A 19,699-nucleotide genomic window follows, 5' to 3' on the forward strand; every position below is an offset into this window, starting at 1 on the left:
ACTACTGGCTAGGAAGCCAAAACTCTACTATAATGCCAGATTAAAGACAAACACAATGAAAACAAGGTTTCAAGGGTAGCGCATAGCGAAGGGGAGCCGACGGAGCTGAGAACACACCAGATGATTTTTCAGGCGCTTGACGCGTGATGACTCGTTGAATGGCCGAAAAATCGGCAGTGCATCTGTAAATGTATGGGGGGCTTTAGGCTAGGTTCACAGTTCCCTGTAACAGTGGAACACGACACAATGGAAAGCGGTGCCGCACCTTACCTGTGCATTACATCCCATATAGTGACGCATACAGTCAATGAAAAGCATGCTTCATGGTTACTTGACATGTTCGTTTTGTGGTAACATTATGCACTGCATGCATTGGGCTTTATTCTTACAGTAGAGAAGTAGTTCATTATGACTGTTTGTGAATTGGGACATTTCAACTTTTTTGAAATTCCCATTTAATCCCTTTTTTTTTTTTACTTTTTTAATTCCCATTTAAATTTAGCAGGAGTCTGAGTCGGAGTCGGTTAACTTTTTGCAGACTCCGAATCCAGGTACCCAAAATTGTCTCCGACTCCGACTCCTCAGCCCTGCTAATAACTGAACTTTACTGTCCACCTGATGATCTCTTCGCCACTCGAGAGCTACAATATTTTATTTATTGGACCTGCGGCATGGTTTTCATTTACAATACAAAGTTATTCCTCTAATAAGCTGGCCAGTTGTTTCACTGCTGGCACCGTTAAAACTATATCAATTACAGACTGAATTCCAATATAGTTTTGTCTAATATCGCCGGTACCAGCAGTATTTTTTTTAATAATGCTGTAAAGTTTAAGAAATGTTTTAATAAGTTGAAATGTTAATGGGAATTTCAGATTTGTGTGTGTGGGGGACAGGGTGAGTTGCATTAAGTGGCTAACTTGAAAATAATTGCTTATCAATACATTTCAGATAAATTGAAAAATTAGTTGCTAGATTAGTCGAATAATCAAAAAAAAAAAAAAATCTCTAGATTAATCATTTAAAGAATAATCGTTTGGGACAGCACTAAATACAAGCCTACCTTACACACTCTCTCCAAGAAAAATTGTGACAACTATGTTACATTTCCCCTATCAGGGACTGAACTGCTAGCTAACAACCAACAATCTGTGTTCTGCCCTTTTTCCTTCCCAGCAAAAACTGCTTCCAAGAGATACAGTGCATGCATAAAATCGACATTTCACACGTCCTGAAAATTTTTGCTATCCTTGCAAATTAACATGCTTTATGGTAAATGTTATATTGTGTTGATGTGTGTTTATTACAAACAATCGAAATGATTGTTACTATATTTTTTTTATTCTTACAACTCAGAATTCCATAAATATGGGACCAGGTTTTACCATAAAATTCAGCTATACCTGTGTATTTTTTTTGCTTGTTGAGACTGGGGGGAACAATTCTGTTACAAATCACGATTCTTCAAGATGGCAATTTTAATATTGTTGTGACAGTTTTAAACAAGGGTTACTGAAATTATGTTGTTCATGTTTGGTACTGCTAATATATTTGCCTAGTTCTAAGAGACTTTTCCTGCACCATCTCAATTTAAAGCCACAAGCAACCACAAGTGTATGAAATGCAAGCTTCCACTGAATATCTCCATACCTCTTCCCTGAACACTAAAAACAGTTTCTAAACAAACTGAAGTATTAACACCTTTTATAAAACTACTCCCTCAAGTTTCACCTCACCCTGTGGCTTATTCTTTCATTGGCTGTAGCTTGTCGCTACACTCAGTGCCAGTTGCAACACTTCACACTACAGGATTTGGAGTTGCCAACAGGTCCATATATTTAGCCTACTAGATGTCTGATGGGTGTCTATGATGCATCTGTGATTCTGTCTGATCACGTCTGTTAACCAATAGCGTGATCAAGCACCAATTTGCCAGCACCAAGCAAACAAAAATTTGCCTCCAATCTAGGGCTTTTGTTGGCAATCGGCAAAAACTTTCAGCAAGCTGGAAATCGGGGCAAAAAATCATGTACTTAGCATTAGTTTTTATTTGTTTATTTTAAAGCCCTGTCTGGATTTCCGCGCAAAAGCACACATTTGGATAATGTCGCATAAAATGAGTTAGCATTTTGTACATTTTTTCCAGAAAAATATCCAACTTTGGTATAACAGAGCTGACAAACATCCTTAGTTTTATGAACTTCTCTCTCTCTGGTTTTGGCATAATTTATTGGGAAGCCAAATGTTCCCAAACTACTGATTTAAGTAATGTGGGAGGGTCTTTGAGCTCTAATACTAGCTGTAACCAACTCAAAACACAATTAGCATAAGATTTTCCATCTTGAACATCTACTTGTGGATTTAGGTTTCACTCGTATCAAGAAATGTAATAATTTGTTTTATTGCGTGTTGCAAACTGAAAATGCTGTAACTGAAAAGCACATGATGAATGCGTGTACTGTTACAGTCCTTGTCTTTACTTGAAACGTAGACCTTGAAATGCTCTACATCAAAATCTGATTAAAAACTGCAATACATAAATCGATGTTTGTCAATTCGATATCATTAATTCGGGTGGTCACTGCCGATTCCCAACTCTATTAAACTGCGGTCTAATTGTCACGTATGGAGGGAAATCAATTTGCAATTGAGTTTTCCATATGCGGACGCATGAAGTGTGACATAATTCAATGTGGCCAGTCAAATTTTGCATTACCGTTTGCTTTTTCGCTTTCGCGAACAAACACTGACTGCCACATTTCAAATGAAAAAGCAAAGTGCATTTGCAATTGCATTTCCCATGTCTTACAAGGGAAGTCCCGGACATTTTTCAAAATTAATCCACTACCTAGATGGCCAGCTTGCAGCTTGTAGTGTCCCGCAGGCATCTTACGTTAGCAAGATAAGTTTGATGATAATTAATGCTGCTAGCGAATCACTTACATAAAAACCTATTAGTTGGGGGGCGCAATAAGCTATCGTAGATAACTATATCGAAGAGAACTCTATCGCTCATCCTGCTAGTCCCCGATGTAGATGGTTGAATTTCGGACCGTATTTTAAACCACTGAAATTGTGGCAGCGTATTTGAAACAGCGAAAATAATGGGACTGAATATTGTAAAGCAGAAATAAGAGGACTGAATGTTACTGCTTGAATAATAAAGATGCGAATAAAACACATGGAATATTTCCAACTGAATTTGTTCTTTTGAAATTTATTTTGAGGCGAAATTAAATGAACTGAACTCATGTGGTTGAATTATAAACATGTCACTTTAAAATACGTATGTTTTGGAACTTAATTTTGGATTATTCGATAAGTGTAATTCGACGTGTTTTTTTCATCAACGACTTTTGTCATTAATTTATTTCTACACCCCTCTTGGTCGTCGACTGCAAGTGACGTCACTCCCCATACAATCACGCCCCACAGTATAGACCCACCCCTGACCCTTGTAAGACATGGGAAATGCAATTGCAAATGGGACTTTGCTTTTTCATTTGAAATGTGGCAGTGTTCGTTCGCGAAAGCGAAAAAGCAAACGGTAATGCAAAATTTCCAATTGCATTTGAATTATGTCACACTTTATGCGTCCACATATGGAAAACGCAATTGCAAATGCAATTTGGCAATTCCTTTTGAAAAATGTCCGGGATTTCCCTCCATAGTCACGCGTGTAATAAAGTACTACTCCATTGAAAAGTATAGGGAGCAGTGTCTGGCAGCGTAAAACTACCTGTAAACATTACACGTAGTGGTTTCTGACAGCATAAACTACGCGTAAAACACTGCTACCCCATTTAAAGTATAGGACTGTTATTTTGATAGCATCAATACTACCAATGACCATTCAAAACTGGAGTAGAATTTTTTTTTCGCAAAGTAGCAAAAACTGACAGATATAACTGAAAATTCCTGTTACACTAAAATTCTGACAAGGCAGCAAAAAATGACATAACTCCGGAATACATTTCTAAAGTAACCCTCCCAACGCTGTGTATACCTGAGTCACATGCTCGGCATTGATCTGAGACACAGACGGCGCAGATGTCGTTTTCACGTGGGTACCTTTATCCATATTTCCACGTCAATGTTTCTAAAAGAAAGCAAATATTGTGAAACTATAAATATGATATAGAAATAGTATCTTTGGCAATTATTTATACAAAACTTCACTTTCAATTTGAGTTTAAATTAAAGTACCTCATAACATGCTAGCATCACGCATAACTACCTTTCATTCAACTGAACAGTTAGCCACAAAGCTCCAAAACATAACCTGCAGTATATCCATAACAGCAACTTACTTGCAAAGCGGAAAAACTCTACATCAGTTATTCAGTACCTTAACATTAAAACAACTTACACAATCAAAAATAAAACTAAGCGGGAGCGTAATGGACGATTTCACTGCGACAAATTTCCTGTGCACACTTTAATCTGTCCGTACGTCACAGCGGACACTGGACAACAGTTCCTATTTTTCATGGACACAATAGCCTACGTCAGTCACACATAATTATAAATTGCTTGATTTGCTTCAGGTGGACTATTGAAACACGATTTAACACTAGAACATATGCAAATGAGTAATACATTTAAAAACAAACAAGAATTTCTTCTGTTCACCAAAAGATTACTGATATCTTGTTGGATGGCTACATGAACACCACCTTAGTTCGCAAACCTCTTCACAGGCACACCTCAGTAGTTTCGTTTATTCGTTAAAATTCTCTACCAGCTCAATTAATTAATTCAGTTAATTAATTAACTCGATTAATTAAATAACTTAATGATGGGCAGCTGTACGCCTGAATTCCTTTTGCATACCTTTTACATTTAAACTAGTTATTATTTGGCTAATATTACAGTTTTGTGTTTTTTTTTTATTGTTTTTTGCCTCGTTAATTCTGTAAAAAGGGGAGTAGGGCTACACGATTCTGGGTAAAATACGTAGACATCCGACCTCTCCAGTCTATACGGAGGACAAAACGTGACTTATAGGCAAGCAAACAAATAAATAGCTAGATAGATAGATAGATAGATAAATAAATAAATACCCGGCAAATCCTTGCCATAAGTGAATAATGTATGGAATAAAACAATAAATAAATCCTTGCCATAAGTGAATAATCTATGGAATAAAACAATAAATAGATACTATTTATTTGTGCCAAAGACTGATTGATTCATTTACTTAATTTCATTTGTTAATTACAGTAATTTTTCTTCCTTTTAAGTTACAGACAAAACATATATCACTGTTTGACCTATGTACAACTTTGACACATGGGTTGTAGTTGTTGGAGTAAGCAGTCTCCACCGGGTGAAGAGATTCACAGCTGACACGTGGAGAAGTTGCAGGTCACCATTTTATTCTCTGACTGATTATAATCAGGGAGCGACCATCTGACATACATTCAGCATGTACAGAAAGAAGCTGTACCATGTGTATCAGCTCTATCCCTTTTAAAGCCCTTTGGGCATCTCCCCCCTCTCTCGGTACCTTCCGTCTACGTGACAACCACATGTTTGACATTTGCTCTAGTTAGTTGGTTAGTACTTGTCCTTCTGGAAGGCTAAAGATACGTAAGGGCCGCTGACGTTCTCTGTCTGCTCCCTCTATCTGTCCCGATTAGGTAACCTTGCCCTGCCGGCACGCCAGTCAGTTCTCATTTTGATTAGTTACAGCCTTATAGAATCATTCCCTCAATTTCCCCCTTATAGAATCATTCCCTCAATTTCCCCCTTTTGATCTCCGCAAGGAGATCACCCTGATTATGCTGATTAGTAATATTTTGCCTTATTTCTGAAATGTTGCATTCCCCCTTTTGATCTCCACTAGGAGATCATCCTGATGATGCTGATTAGTAATATTTTGCCTTATTTATGAAATTTTGCATTCCCCCTTTTGATCTCCACTAGAAGATCACCCTATTGGCGGGGGAGGTGTAGTTCAAAGCTGTCCAGAGGACCATTGCCCATCTCCGGCCCGACAGGCAGGAGAGGCATCATCTGCGCATAGGTGTCATCCCGCTTCTCTATCACGGTAGTGATGAGACGGACTGACAGTGCGCGCAGGTAGGGAATACAACAACACCCGCAAGTAACTAAAATTGCAACAAAAGTAGCAATGGATAATAAAAGCAAGCTCATTAAGCCTTTCCACTGTCCGAACACCGAGGTCAGCCAAGCATCCCAGATGTTATTGATCCCGGAGTGCTCATGCATATTTTTGGAGAGGGTCCGGAGACCCTCGAGTGCCCTGGTCACTGAGCCGTCTGGTGCTGTGTTATTGGGAATGTATGTACAGCATACTTCTCTGAACATAGCGCACACTCCCCCCTTTTCGGCTAGTAGCATATCTAGTGCAAGCCGGTTTTGGATCGCCATCAGAGAAGTAGGGCCTAATTGCTCCGCCAGGCCTCCCACTGCATCTCTAGTAAGGTTGGACAGGCGCAAAATGTTATAGTGTACATAGTTCATGCAGTCTACATTTTTGTTGGGAGTGATGGGGAATATGGCCGCCACAATAGGAATGTTCTCAAATCCCACAGCGACCTGGTCAGCCAATTTGAACTCATCTGGCACTCCTCTCAGGATCCCTATAGCGTCGATGTAGGTAGGTGAATCTACCGTGGGGTCAAAGTTGGGTGCCTCGCGTCTGCGTCTAATCAGTATGCGCCTTCGTTGTCCCCCCACCAGTTTCCCGCCTGGTGTACCAGTAGTGACCTCTAGTGTATCGGGACGTTCTCCTATCTGGACTAACGGCACCATTAGCCTTACCATGGCGCATACCCCGTGGCCGCTGAGAGGCATTCTAATGAGTAACTTATCCCGGCCACAGAACCAGTAGAAGCCAGAACGGGCCCAATGCCCTATATAGTTGTCACAGGAACCGTTGTCTATGGTGTCACGACACCACTCGTTGGGAATGTCCCCTACGTGGGGACCGGTACCCGCGAAGCTAAAGCAGAGGTATTCCGCTTTACTTGGACGGGGAGTGAACGGTCCTAGTTCTAAAATGTCTAGAGGATTCAGTCTAGTGTAATCGACCTGGAGCACTATAGTATCTTTGGTGACTTGGAACGGGGTGGTTACTTGAACCATAGTGGGCCATCTAGTGGCTGTGGGGCAGTCTTAGGAGGGTCAACAAATAGGATACTCACTACGCCCCAGGGGTCCTTTCCGGACTGATCCACGCCCAGCAGGATATTCAAATCGTTTCCCTCATCCGTGGGGTGGTAATACTTTCCTATAGACAACGCCAGCGGATTCAGACTGGATTTTCCAGTATACCCTTTCCTAGAGAAGGTGATGTTAGTCCACCAGTGTCAAGGATAGCACTAGGGAACCCTCTTCGTCCTCTCAGCCACGCCCCTCCGGGGATTCCGGTCGATAGGGCTTCCCCGAGGTGTTTGCGTCCTGTCAACCAGTTGTTCTGGCCGTACCGGTTGCTCCCGTTTCAGACACTCTTCTCCCAGCTGTGTCTTGTTTTCCCCGGTTTCGGTGTTACTATATCAGGCAACTCGGCTCTCTGATCAGTGCGAGATCTTCATGGTTTGCCCTGAGTTCGAGCATTTTTTCTGGTGTGTGTTTCCCTGTGTTCTGACCACTGCTACGTTTTCTAGACTCCGAGTTTCTGCCTGCCCCCTTTCTGGACCGACGCCGATCGCCCGACCACTGCCTGGACCCTTGACTGTGTTTTTCGTCTTTGCCCCTTTCTGGACCGACGCCGATCGCCCGACCCCTGCCTGGATTCCCGACCGTGTTTTTCGCCTCTCCCCCGTCTGTACCGAAGCCGATCAACCTGCCTCCCCGCCTGAGTTTCAGCCACGCTCTCGGGCTTGGTCCTGGGTACTTCTGACCTTCCTACAAGAAGAAGTTAATAAACAATCAGGACTTACAGCTTGCCGCGTCAGTGTCCATCTTCTTGCATCCACAACAGAGGATCTCACCAGTAAGATGGACCCAGCGGATCAGGATGGTGTCTAGTGCGTCACGGACGCTCTGGGTAAGCAGGGGATTCTCCTGGGACAGCATCAGGCCGAATTGACGGCGATCGGGGAATCCCTGGAGTCGTTCCACGCAGGCTTGACGGGATTAGCCTCCCAGGTCCAGCAGCTTCATTCCGGTGCCTTCGCCGCTTCGATAAATCGACCGACAAACGAGCCTCGCCTGTCACCTCCCAGTCAGTACGATGGGGATCCGGGTTCATGCCGGTCCTTTTTGTCTCAATGTTCAATTGTTTTTGAACTACAACCCTCTACCTTTCCGACCGAGCGCTCCAGGGTTGCTTATGTGATTACGCTGCTCACCGGCCCGGCGAGGGAGTGGGGGACTGCAGCCTGGGATACCGGAGCTCCGTTCTGCGCAGGCTTCTCCTGCTTCATGGAAGAGATGAGGCGCGTTTTCGATCACTCCAAGTCTGGCAGAGAAGCAGCGCGTGAGTTAATGCAGCTTCGCCAAGGACGTCGCTCCGTCTCTGAGTATTCCATCCGTTTTCGCACCCTGGCTATGTCTTGCGGATGGGGACGGACCGCTCAGTTTGATGCTTTTTACCAGGGATTGTCTGATGGCATTAAGGACAAGCTGGCCACTCGCGATCTTCCTGACCAGTTACAGGATCTCATCGACTTGGCTCTCCGTGTAGACAATCGGCTGTCCCAACGCGAGAGAGAACGGCGGGACGGGGCACATGTTTCTCGACCTGCGGAATCCACTGTTAGCCCCCTAGAGGCCATGCCCGAGCCTATGCAGGTTGACAGGGCTCGGTTGTCACCTGCCGAATGGCAGCGGCGTTTTTCCTCCCGGGCATGCCTGTATTGTGGGAAGATGGGACATTTCGTCGCGTCGTGTCCAGTAAAAGGACGTGCCCACCAGTAAGGAGGAGGGTACTGGTGGGCGTGGCTTCGGGTTTGCCCTCTTCTCCCCAGCGCCCCATATTGTCTGCTGTGCTGTCATGGGGGAGTCAGCAGCAGTCGTTAGCTGCTCTTATTGACTCCGGGGCAGAGGACAGTTTTATTGATGCCACCCTGGTTCAGCAGTGGAGGATACCCACAACACCTATTCAAGTACCCCTGGTGGCTCGATCCCTCACGGGACGAAGAATGGCAACGGTGACCCACGCTACTGTCCCGGTGAGTCTCCGTCTATCTGGCAACCATATTGAGAAGATTTCACTGTTTATTATTGATACGCCACAGGTTCCGTTAGTATTAGGTCACCCTTGGCTCCTCAGGCATAACCCTCAGATCGATTGGGGAAGGGGTTATATCACCGCCTGGGGTCTGACGTGCTATTCCCAGTGTCTACGCTCTGCCCGGTCACCTGTGGCGTCTGCAGCTCCGGGGGAGACCCCGGACCTGTCCAAGATACCCGCAGAATACCAGGACCTTCAGGAGGTGTTTAGTAAGTCCCAGACAGTGGCCCTTCCGTCTCATCGTCCTTTCGATTGTTCCATCGAGTTGCTTCCGGGTACTAGTCCACCTAGGGGACGTCTATATTCCCTTTCTGCTCCTGAGAGGACAGCCATGGAGGAATACATAGGACAGTCTTTAGCAGCTGGCATCATTCGACCATCCTCATCACCCGTGGGGGCGGGTTTCTTTTTCGTTGGCAAAAAGGACGGTTCGCTCCGCCCTTGTATTGATTATAGGGGCTTGAATGAGATCACTGTTAAGAACCGTTACCCCTGCCGTTGTTATCTTCTGTCCTGGATCAGTTACAGGGGGCACGGTTCTTCACGAAACTGGACTTGAGGAACGCCTACCATCTTATCAGGATCAGGGAGGGTGACGAGTGGAAGACCGCGTTTAACACGCCCACTGGTCACTATGAGTATCTGGTGATGCCTTTTGGGCTTACTAATGCTCCTGCTGTGTTCCAGAACCTGGTCAACGAGGTCCTTCGGGATATGCTGAACCGCTTCGTGTTCGTGTACCTGGATGACATACTGATCTTTTCCCAGGATGAGAGGGATCATGTGCAGCATGTACGCAAGGTCCTGCAGAGGCTCCTTGTGAACGGTTTATTTGTGAAAGCTGAGAAGTGTGAGTTCCATCAACGCACCATCTCCTTTTTGGGTTTCATTCTTGCAGAGGGCACGGTCAGAATGGATTCCGCCAAGGTGAGGGCTGTCAGTCAATGGCCGCAGCCTCGCACACGGAAGGATCTGCAGCATTTTTTAGGGTTCGCTAATTTTTACCGCCGTTTTATCCAGGGTTATAGTATGGTAGCTGCTCCTCTCACGGCTCTCACGTCATCCAAGGTTCCTTTCCTGTGGACTCCTGCTGCCCAAGACGCCTTCACTAACCTATGGAATACGTTTACATCTGCTCCCATTTTGCAGTTACCTGATCCATCTTGCCAGTTCATTGTGGAGGTGGATGCCTCGGGTTCAGGAGTTGGGGCCATTTTATCCCAGCGCTCCGTTGAGGATGACAAGGTGCACCCCTGTGCCTTTTTTTTCCCGTAAACTGTCGGCGGCCGAAAGGAATTACGACATCGGTAACCGCGAACTGCTGGCGGTGAAGTTGGCTCTGGAGGAATGGAGGCACTGGTTGGAGGGGACAACGGACCCGTTCCTGGTCTTGACCGACCGTAAGAACCTCGCGTACTTACGCATCGCTAAACGCCTGAATGCCCGCCAGGCTAGGTGGTCTCTGTTTTTTGCTCGTTTTCACTTTCTGTTCTCATTTAGACCAGGGGCGAAGAACGGCAAGCCGGACGCACTTTCTCGTCAGTTCGAGGGGGAGACTCGTAATGATGACCCCAGTCCCATCCTGCCTCCCAGCCGTTTCATCGGAGCCGTAGCCTGGGGTATTGAGGAGGCCGTCCAGGCAGTCCAGCGATTCTTCCGTCCTCCTGCAGGGGGGCCTCCAAACAGGCTCTACGTACCCAAGTTTCTACGTTCTCGAACACTCCAGTGGGGACATGCGTCTCTCCTAGCTTGCCACCCAGGAATTCGGGGAACTGTCGCCCTCCTTAAGCAACGTTTTTGGTGGCCCACAATGCTTCGGGACGTTCGGAGTTACATCGCTGCTTGCCAGGTTTGTGCGCGAAACAAGACTCCATCCCGGTCTCCAGCTGGTCTATTGCAACCCCTACCTGTTCCTCGGCGACCCTGGTCACACATTGCTGTGGATTTCGTGACTGGCCTTCCTCTATCAGCAGGGAACACGGGCGTTCTTACGGTGGTTGACCAATTCTCTAAGGCCGTTCACTTTATCCCCATCCCTAAACTCCCTTCTGCAAGCGAGACTGCTCTACTACTGGTCGACAATGTATTCAAGCTTCATGGATTGCCTACTAACATTGTTTCCGACAGGGGTCCTCAGTTCGTGTCACGTTTTTGGCAGGAGTTCTGCAAGTTACTCGGCACCACCGCAAGCTTGTCTTCAGGTTTTCACCCTCAGACTAACGGTCAGACGGAACGTGCCAACCAGGATTTGGAGCGCATGTTGCGCTGTCTGGCTTCCGACTCTCCCAGTTCATTGAGTAAATACCTCTCTTGGATTGAATATGCACACAATTCCCTACCTGTGTCTGCTACAGGGTTGTCTCCTTTCCAGTGCTACCTGGGATACCAGCCTCCTCTGTTTCCGGCCCTAGAAGAAGAGGTTACGGTACCTGCGGTGCATCGGTTCCTGCAACGCTGTCGTCACACGTGGCGCCTGGCCCGTTCTTCGTTGCTTCAGTCCAGAGCACGGATGGAACGTTATGCGAATAAACGCCGGCCACGCGCACCTGTCTACCGGGTTGGGCAGAAGGTTTGGTTGAGCACCCGTTACCTGCCTCTACACGTCCAGTCCCATAAGCTGGCTCCTCATTTTGCTGGTCCGTTTCCAGTCTCTAAGGTGGTTAGTCCCTCAGTGTTGCGGTTGCAGCTTCCACGCTCCATGCGGCGCGTCAATCCAGCTTTTCATGTGTCTCTGCTTCGACCTCATGCAACCAGTCCTCTGGCTTCCCCAAGTCTGCCTCCACCCCCGCCCCAGTTGGTGAATGGGGGCCAGGTGTTCACAGTCCGCCGTCTGTTGGATGCACGCCGCAGGGGACGGGGTCTCCAGTACCTGGTGGACTGGGAGGGTTATGGCCCAGAGGAACGCTCCTGGGTGCCGGCCCGTTTTGTTCTTGATCCTTCGTTGATAGCGGACCTTCATTGTCGTCGTCCTGACCTCCCGTCTCGTCCACCTGGAGGCGGTCGTCGGGGGGGGGTACTGTCATGGATAGCACTAGGGAACCCTCTTCGTCGTCTCAGCCACGCCCCTCCGGGGATTCCGGTCGATAGGGCTTCCCCGAGGTGTTTGCGTCCTGTCAACCAGTTGTTCTGGCCGTACCGGTTGCTCCCGTTTCAGATACTCTTCTCCCAGCTGTGTCTTGTTTTCCCTGGTTTCGGTGTTACTATATCAGGCAACTCGGCTCTCTGATCAGTGCGAGATCTTCATGGTTTGCCCTGAGTTCGAGCATTTTTTCTGGTGTGTGTTTCCCTGTGTTCTGACCTCTGCTACGTTTTCTAGACTCCGAGTTTCTGCCTGCCCCCATTCTCGACCGACGCCGATCGCCCGACCACTGCCTGGACCCTTGACTGTGTTTTTCGTCTTTGCCCCTTTCTGGACCGACGCCGATCGCCCGACCCCTGCCTGGATTCCCGACCGTGTTTTTCGCCTCTCCCCCGTCTGTACCGAAGCCGATCAACCTGCCTCCCCGCCTGAGTTTCAGCCACGCTCTCGGGCTTGGTCCTGGGTACTTCTGACCTTCCTACAAGAAGAAGTTAATAAACAATCAGGACTTACAGCGTCAGTGTCCGTCTTCTTGCATCCAAAACAACCAGCTTCTCACGGACCTTGGGCCATAGTGTACTTAGCCACCCTGTCCCAGCCTTCACACGGTCGGGCCACGGTCCAACCGGTGCGACACCCTAAATGATGATGCTGGTAGTAACAGAGCCATACGGCGTATCCTCGGTATGACGCGTTCTGGTACTGACAATCTATCACGTCACATAAGTCAAACAGGAAAGTGGTGGGGGTGCCTCTTATGTACTGGAGTCGCAGAGGCGCCTCTCCCTGGTAACCCACGCACATGGCCGCTCATGTTTGAAAACAGTATTATCATAACCATAATCATTAACACTTTAACCCTTAGGAGTCGGCGGACCCGCTGGCGGGGACACTTGCATTTTTTTCTGGTAACCGTGAAAAGAACTTAAAATGCGTCGTCATGTTTGATCATACACGTAAGTGTAGTACATCATTTTAATCTGTAAATGGTCTACTTTTATTCATGTATACTCACAATATCCACAAAACATTGTGCTTTTGTAAAATAAAGAAAATAAACAGGGTGCGCTTTCAGCTGTCTCAGTCTCCGCGAAAATCTTTTTGAAACACGTCACTAAAATGAACTGAAACTCCGCGAATACTGCACAGACAGACATGAGAAATATATCTATAGAAAGCTTAAAGTGTCTACTTTTAACCCCCTAGGGCCTGAGGCCTTTTTTCCACTTTCGAGGTAGTCTGACATGCCTTGACATTTTAAAATATTTCACCTATCTGAAAAACATTTATCCCAAAGTGATACATTTGCTTTTATTCAGCACAAACTCAGCACCAATAATCTGAGACCTCTTAGAATGTTATTATTCTATTTTTTGTTAAAATCAACTTTAAACATATACTTTTCAAAAACCTATTTTCAGACATGCTGAGAAATTGTAAAAAATCACATTATAGACCTTTCTAGGTAAGACTTTTGAGCTCTGAAGCTTATAGACACAGGGGTTGGCTACACATAGGTGAAAGTGACATTCTAAAATTTTATGTAGTTTGATTACTAAAGTGTTAGAACTTTGGAGTGACACTCTTTTTCTCAAAGTCAGTGGTCTTCACAATGAATATTGATGAGATAGGTGTCCTCACACCTGTAGTAGTTTGCATACTGTCAATGGCCCATTAGTCTGGAATGTCACTGCACCCCACACCCATCACTTTGGAAAGGCAGTTTGAAACGCAAGAAAAGTAGCAACAATAAAATCCCTTTCACAGTTTATTGATAGATGGAATGAAAAATGAAAAACTGTGACTATTTAAATATAGAAAGCGATAAATATGATGCAGTGACTATTATTGACGCTCTGGGGACGAGGGCATCATCGACCGCGTATCTTTCTCGTGTATTTCAGTTTATATCTCGCTGAAATCATTATGTAGAATCATGAAAAAAACACTGACTAAATCCGTTATCTGTCTTCTTTTCAAAACTTCCATTGTCAGAAGTATTAACGTTTTTTAAATTAGGTTAAATAGGCAAAAAAGCAAATCGTGTCACCTTTCTTTGTTTTACTTGCGTCGGGAGCGTGTAGGACCGCTCTCAGCGGAAGATCGCTATTCACGTTCTAAATACGCTGCGTTTGAATCGGCGACCACGTGATTGCAGGCACACAGGCTTAGCCCACTGAGCTATGAACACAGGTACTGTATGAGCTTCGCTGCTGAAAGTGGCAACACTGGCGCAAAGCTTCAGCGGCAGAGACGTATCCGTGTGCTATATTGTAGCCGATCAGTGTAAACACTACCCAGACATGTGCTCTTGTTTATTTCGGTCACAATGGGCGTATTCACATATTTCTTTACCCAATACTAACTGTCGGATTATCATGTTATTATCATGCGAATAGCGCGATTTGCAAGTGGGTGGGCGATCAGAGCCGCTTCGAGACGCAGACGCTTAAGTCAGTCACTCTTGTTCTTTCAATTCGTATCACAAAGCTGTAAAAATATATTTAGTTTCTACCTATATATATTTGAAAAGTAGACCGTCCAAGGTTTCTGAGAGTATTTTTAAAATGTGTATATGACAAAAACTCGCGGAGTTATTTAAACGGTTTTGCGAAATTTCTGTCAGATCCCGCCAGCGGGTCCGCCGACTCCTAAGGGTTAAAGTGTTAATGATTATGGTTATGATAATACTGTTTTCAAACATGAGCGGCCGTGTGCGTGGGTTACCAGGGAGAGGCGCCTCTGCGACTCCAGTACATAAGAGGCACCCCCACCACTTTCCTGTTTGACTTATGTGACGTGATAGATTGTCAGTACCAGAACGCGTCATACCGAGAACGCACCATAATGTCACTCAACTCAGAATTTCCGAGATCCGAGAGAAAAACGAACGCACCATTAGACTGTATGTGTTTTTAAGCCGGGGGGCGTGGCCTTATACGCATGCTGCCCGGACTGTTTTCCGTGTGAATGGCTGTGGGCATGCCCTGCCTCGGGTCATTAGCAGATAATGAAGTGCGACAGAAATTCTGTGCCTCTCCTTGGTTTCACATGAATTACATAAACTGAAGATCAAACATGACGACGCATTTTAAGTTCTTTTCACGGTTACCAGAAAAAAATGCAAGTGTCCCCGCCAGCGGGTCCGCCGACTCCTAAGGGTTAAAGTGTTAATGATTATGGTTATGATAATACTGTTTTCAAACATGAGCGGCCATGTGCGTGGGTTACCAGGGAGAGGCGCCTCTGCGACTCCAGTACATAAGAGGCACCCCCACCACTTTCCTGTTTGACTTATGTGACGTGATAGATTGTCAGTACCAGAACGCGCCTTCTCTCAGGGCCTCCTGGATCTCTGCTGTGGTTCTCCCTGGGTCCTCCGCAGCCACGCACTGGCTCCAGTGAAACCACGTGTCGCCTTTCAAACATGAGCGGCCATGTGCGTGAGTTACCAGGGAGAGGCGCCTCTGCGACTCCAGTACATAAGAGGCACCCCCACCACTTTCCTGTTTGACTTATGTGACGTGATAGATTGTCAGTACCAGAACGCGTCATACCGAGGATACGCCGTATGAATAAATATTTTCAGTTTATGTAATTCATGTGAAACCAAGGAGAGGCACAGAATTTCTGTCGCACTTCATTATCTGCTAATGACCCGAGGCAGGGCATGCCCACAGCCATTCACACGGAAAACAGTCCGGGCAGCATGCGTATAAGGCCACGCCCCCCGGCTTAAAAACACATACAGTCTAATGGTGCGTTCGTTTTTCTCTCGGATCTCGGAAATTCTGAGTTGAGTGACATTATGGTGCGTTCGACTATTTGTCTCCAAGTCGGAACTCGGATGAAAATGTCACGAAACGTCAAGAAAAACGTCGCTTCCCGTCGGAAACAAGCCTCTTTTATGACGTTGAAGTCGGACAAGATTTGCCCCAAGAGCCTGTCAGCCAATCAAAAAAAAAGAAAGGGTGTACACAATAGCCAATCAGAAAATAGTACTATTGTATCTGGGTAAAATACAACACAACAACCAATGAAAAGGCATCCTGTGGAATGTCACTCTTGCCTGTCTTCAAAACTTGACAGCCCTGGGGTAAGTTATTAAGTCTTATATAACTCTTATTTTGATAATATTAAACTAATATTAGTAAATATTTTCCACACTTCAGCTAGCTTTTGTCAGCTTATGTGAAACATTGGCTTTCAATGCCATTTAGGTTAGTGTAGCATGTAGATAACTCTGCTAACATGCTGCCTTATGTAGCAAACATGTTGTTTCCTGGTGGCTAAGATAATGCCTTATGGAGTTTACAGATGTTTGTAAATGTTCTAATGTATTTCACCTCGTTTTGGATAGCTTTAGATTATGGTTGCTAACATACACTCACCTAAAGGATTATTAGGAACACCATACTAATACGGTGTTTGACCCCCTTTCGCCTTCAGAACTGCCTTAATTCTACGTGGCATTGATTCTACAAGGTGCTGAAAGCATTCTTTAGAAATGTTGGCCCATATTGATAGGATAGCATCTTGCAGTTGATGGAGATTTGTGGGATGCACATCCAGGGCACGAAGCTCCCGTTCCACCACATCCCAAAGATGCTCTATTGGGTTGAGATCTGGTGACTGTGGGAGCCATTGTAGTACAGTGAACTCATTGTCATGTTCAAGAAACCAATTTGAAATGATTCGAGCTTTGTGACATGGTGCATTATTCTGCTGGAAGTAGCCATCAGAGGATGGGTACATGGTGGTCATAAAGGGATGGACATGGTCAGAAACAATGCTCAGGTAGGCCGTAGCATTTAAACGATGCCCAATTGGCACTAAGAGGCCTAAAGTGTGCCAAGAAAACATCCCCCACACCATTACACCACCACCACCAGCCTGCACAGTGGTAACAGGGCATGATGGATCCATGTTCTCATTCTGTTTACGCCAAATTCTGACTCTACCATTTGAATGTCTCAACAGAAATCGAGACTCATCAGACCAGACAACATTTTTCCAGTCTTCAACTGTCCAATTTTGGTGAGCTCGTGCAAATTGTAGCCTCTTTTTCCTATTTGTAGTGGAGATGAGTGGTACCCGGTGGGGTCTTCTGCTGTTGTAGCCCATCCGCCTCAAGGTTGTGCGTGTTGTGGCTTCACAAATGCTTTGCTGCATACCTCGGTTGTAACGAGTGGTTATTTCAGTCAAAGTTGCTCTTCTATCAGCTTGATTCAGTCGGCCCATTCTCCTCTGACCTCTAGCATCAACAAGGCATTTTCGCCCACAGGACTGCCGCATACTGGATGTTTTTCCCTTTGCACACCATTCTTTGTAAACCCTAGAAATCGTTGTGCGTGAAAATCCCAGTAACTGAGCAGATTGTGAAATACTCAGACCGGCCCGTCTGGCACCAACAACCATGCCACGCTCAAAATTGCTTAAATCACCTTTCTTTCCCATTCTGACGTTCAGTTTGGAGTTCAGGAGATTGTCTTGACCAGGACCACACCCCTAAATGCATTGAAGCAACTGCCATGTGATTGGTTGATTAGATAATTGCATTAATGAGAAATTGAACAGGTGTTCCTAATAATCCTTTAGGTGAGTGTATATTTGGCTCCGTTTTGATTAGCCTATAATACTGCTATCGGTAATGTTATTTAGCACAAACATTTCGGGTGTAAATGTTTGAGATGCTAACATTTTTTTATTTATTTGTTTTTAGGAATGTGTCTGCATCACCCTTGCCTTCACCAGCACCTCACATTGGGACACGCATGCTAAATAAACCACAAACCAAGAAATATGTTTCTGTCCTCAAATTATTTTCTTGTAGCACTTTCCTCTGTCCCATACCTGACTGAAAGGGGTAATTATACAGCTCATTATGCAGGTCTTTGTCTTCTCTGGTGTGAACTACAGCATTATTCATGAGCATTCCCACCTCCTCGCATATGGCCTTTCTAAACAAAAAGTGTCTTAGAAAATTTTAATTAATGTATTGTTTTCTGTAAATGAGTGAGTGAGATGATTGTCATATCATTTTGAAGTAAAACCTCTACACTACAAGATCCAGGTCACAAAAGTCTTGTACACAAATGTCATGAATGTGTTTTGTGGTCTAATTTCAGTGACTTATTTTTTTGTTGTTTTCAATAATCACGCATAGCTGTTTTTTTCTCCAATATAAAGACTTGTACATACATACTGCTCATATAGTATTGTAACCCAGTTTCTGCTGAATACAATGTTATCAGACTTTAGACATTTATATGTTTATAAGTAACTGAAAAATGCACAAATGTCAGGACATGTCAGAATCTCTTCAGGGCTCCAAAACACCTTCAGACTCCTAAGGGTTAAGCATTTCACGCATCACACATAACACACTTATTTCCCCCAACATTCCCCTTTTTATCTTGATTTTCATCCTGGTCCTAGTGTTGTCTGGTGGTGGATGAGGTGCTTTTGTTCTTTCTGGTCGTTGGAGCAGGGCTGGACTACCCTGCTCTGGTTGCTCAGGTCAGGGGATTATTCTGCCCCTTCTGTTGAGACCTGAGTTGCGTCTAGTTCAGCCAAACGGACGCTCTGAGTTCCTTCTCTCAGGGCCTCCTGGATCTCTGCTGTGGTTCTCCCTGGGTCCTCCGCAGCCACGCACTGGCTCCAGTGAAACCACGTGTCGCCTTTGCCTTTCAGGAGGACCCACTCCGCCGTGTGTGGTTTGGCCGGCTGGTTCTCTGGTCTCACCTCCTGGATCTGTTTAGAAAAATCTGCAACGAGAACTTGCAAACAATCATAATATGCCCTAGGATTTTGCTCCTCCTTCTCGTCGGGGGTCCAGGTTAACCCTTTCTGGGGTCCTGGGAACTGCCTGCCTGTCTGAAGCTCAAAGAGGGTGAACCCGGTCCCCCTGTTTCTGTAACACCTCACTGACATCATTGCCAGTGGTAAAGCGACAACCCAATTGATTTTGGTCTGCGCGCAGATTTTTGCCAATTTTTGTTTTATTTTTTGGTTCATTCGCTCCACTTTTCCCTGGGACTGTGGATGATACACAGTTCCAAATGCATGTCTCAATCCCAACGCTTTCTCCACCGTCCGGAGGTCCTCATTCTTTAAGTGGGACCCATTGTCTGACCGAATCCTGTTGGGAAACCCGTGTCGTGGTATATACTGATTAATCAGAAACTTTATCACGGATACCCCATCCTCCTTCTTTGTGGGCCATGCTTCTGGCCACCCTGAGAATGCGTCCACACACATCAAGACTTATCTGAACCCTCTCACTGGAATCACCATGTCTATATAATCTATGATGATTTCTTCCCCTGACCTGGTGCACATTGGAAACTGCCCTTTCTCATGCTTGACTGTGGGTCGCGAGTTATACAAGGTATAGGTAGCACAACTCCGTTCAT

At 45.5% G+C, this 19,699-nt stretch overlaps 1 protein-coding gene across 4 annotated transcripts in view; it reads right to left on the bottom strand.

Annotated features, from left to right (window-relative positions):
• The window catches only part of aqr (aquarius intron-binding spliceosomal factor), a 72,884-nt gene extending 68,399 nt beyond the window's left edge, over positions 1 to 4,485 (bottom strand). For 2 of the 4 annotated variants that reach the window (XM_072698937.1, XM_072698936.1), the window contains exons 1-2: positions 4,311 to 4,485; positions 4,007 to 4,099 (exon numbers count right to left, since the gene is read on the bottom strand). In XM_072698937.1, the coding sequence (XP_072555038.1) occupies positions 4,007 to 4,081 (75 nt within the window). In that variant the 5' untranslated portion in view covers positions 4,082 to 4,099; positions 4,311 to 4,485. The remainder of the gene's footprint in view (positions 1 to 4,006; positions 4,100 to 4,310) is intronic. The other 2 variants (XM_072698935.1, XM_072698934.1) reach the window with 2 other exon arrangements.
• Positions 4,486 to 19,699: the final 15,214 nt, after the last annotated feature.

The sequence above is a fragment of the Paramormyrops kingsleyae genome, chromosome 14 (assembly GCF_048594095.1).
Source record: "Paramormyrops kingsleyae isolate MSU_618 chromosome 14, PKINGS_0.4, whole genome shotgun sequence".
In the NCBI taxonomy this organism is placed as follows: Eukaryota; Metazoa; Chordata; class Actinopteri; order Osteoglossiformes; family Mormyridae; genus Paramormyrops; species Paramormyrops kingsleyae.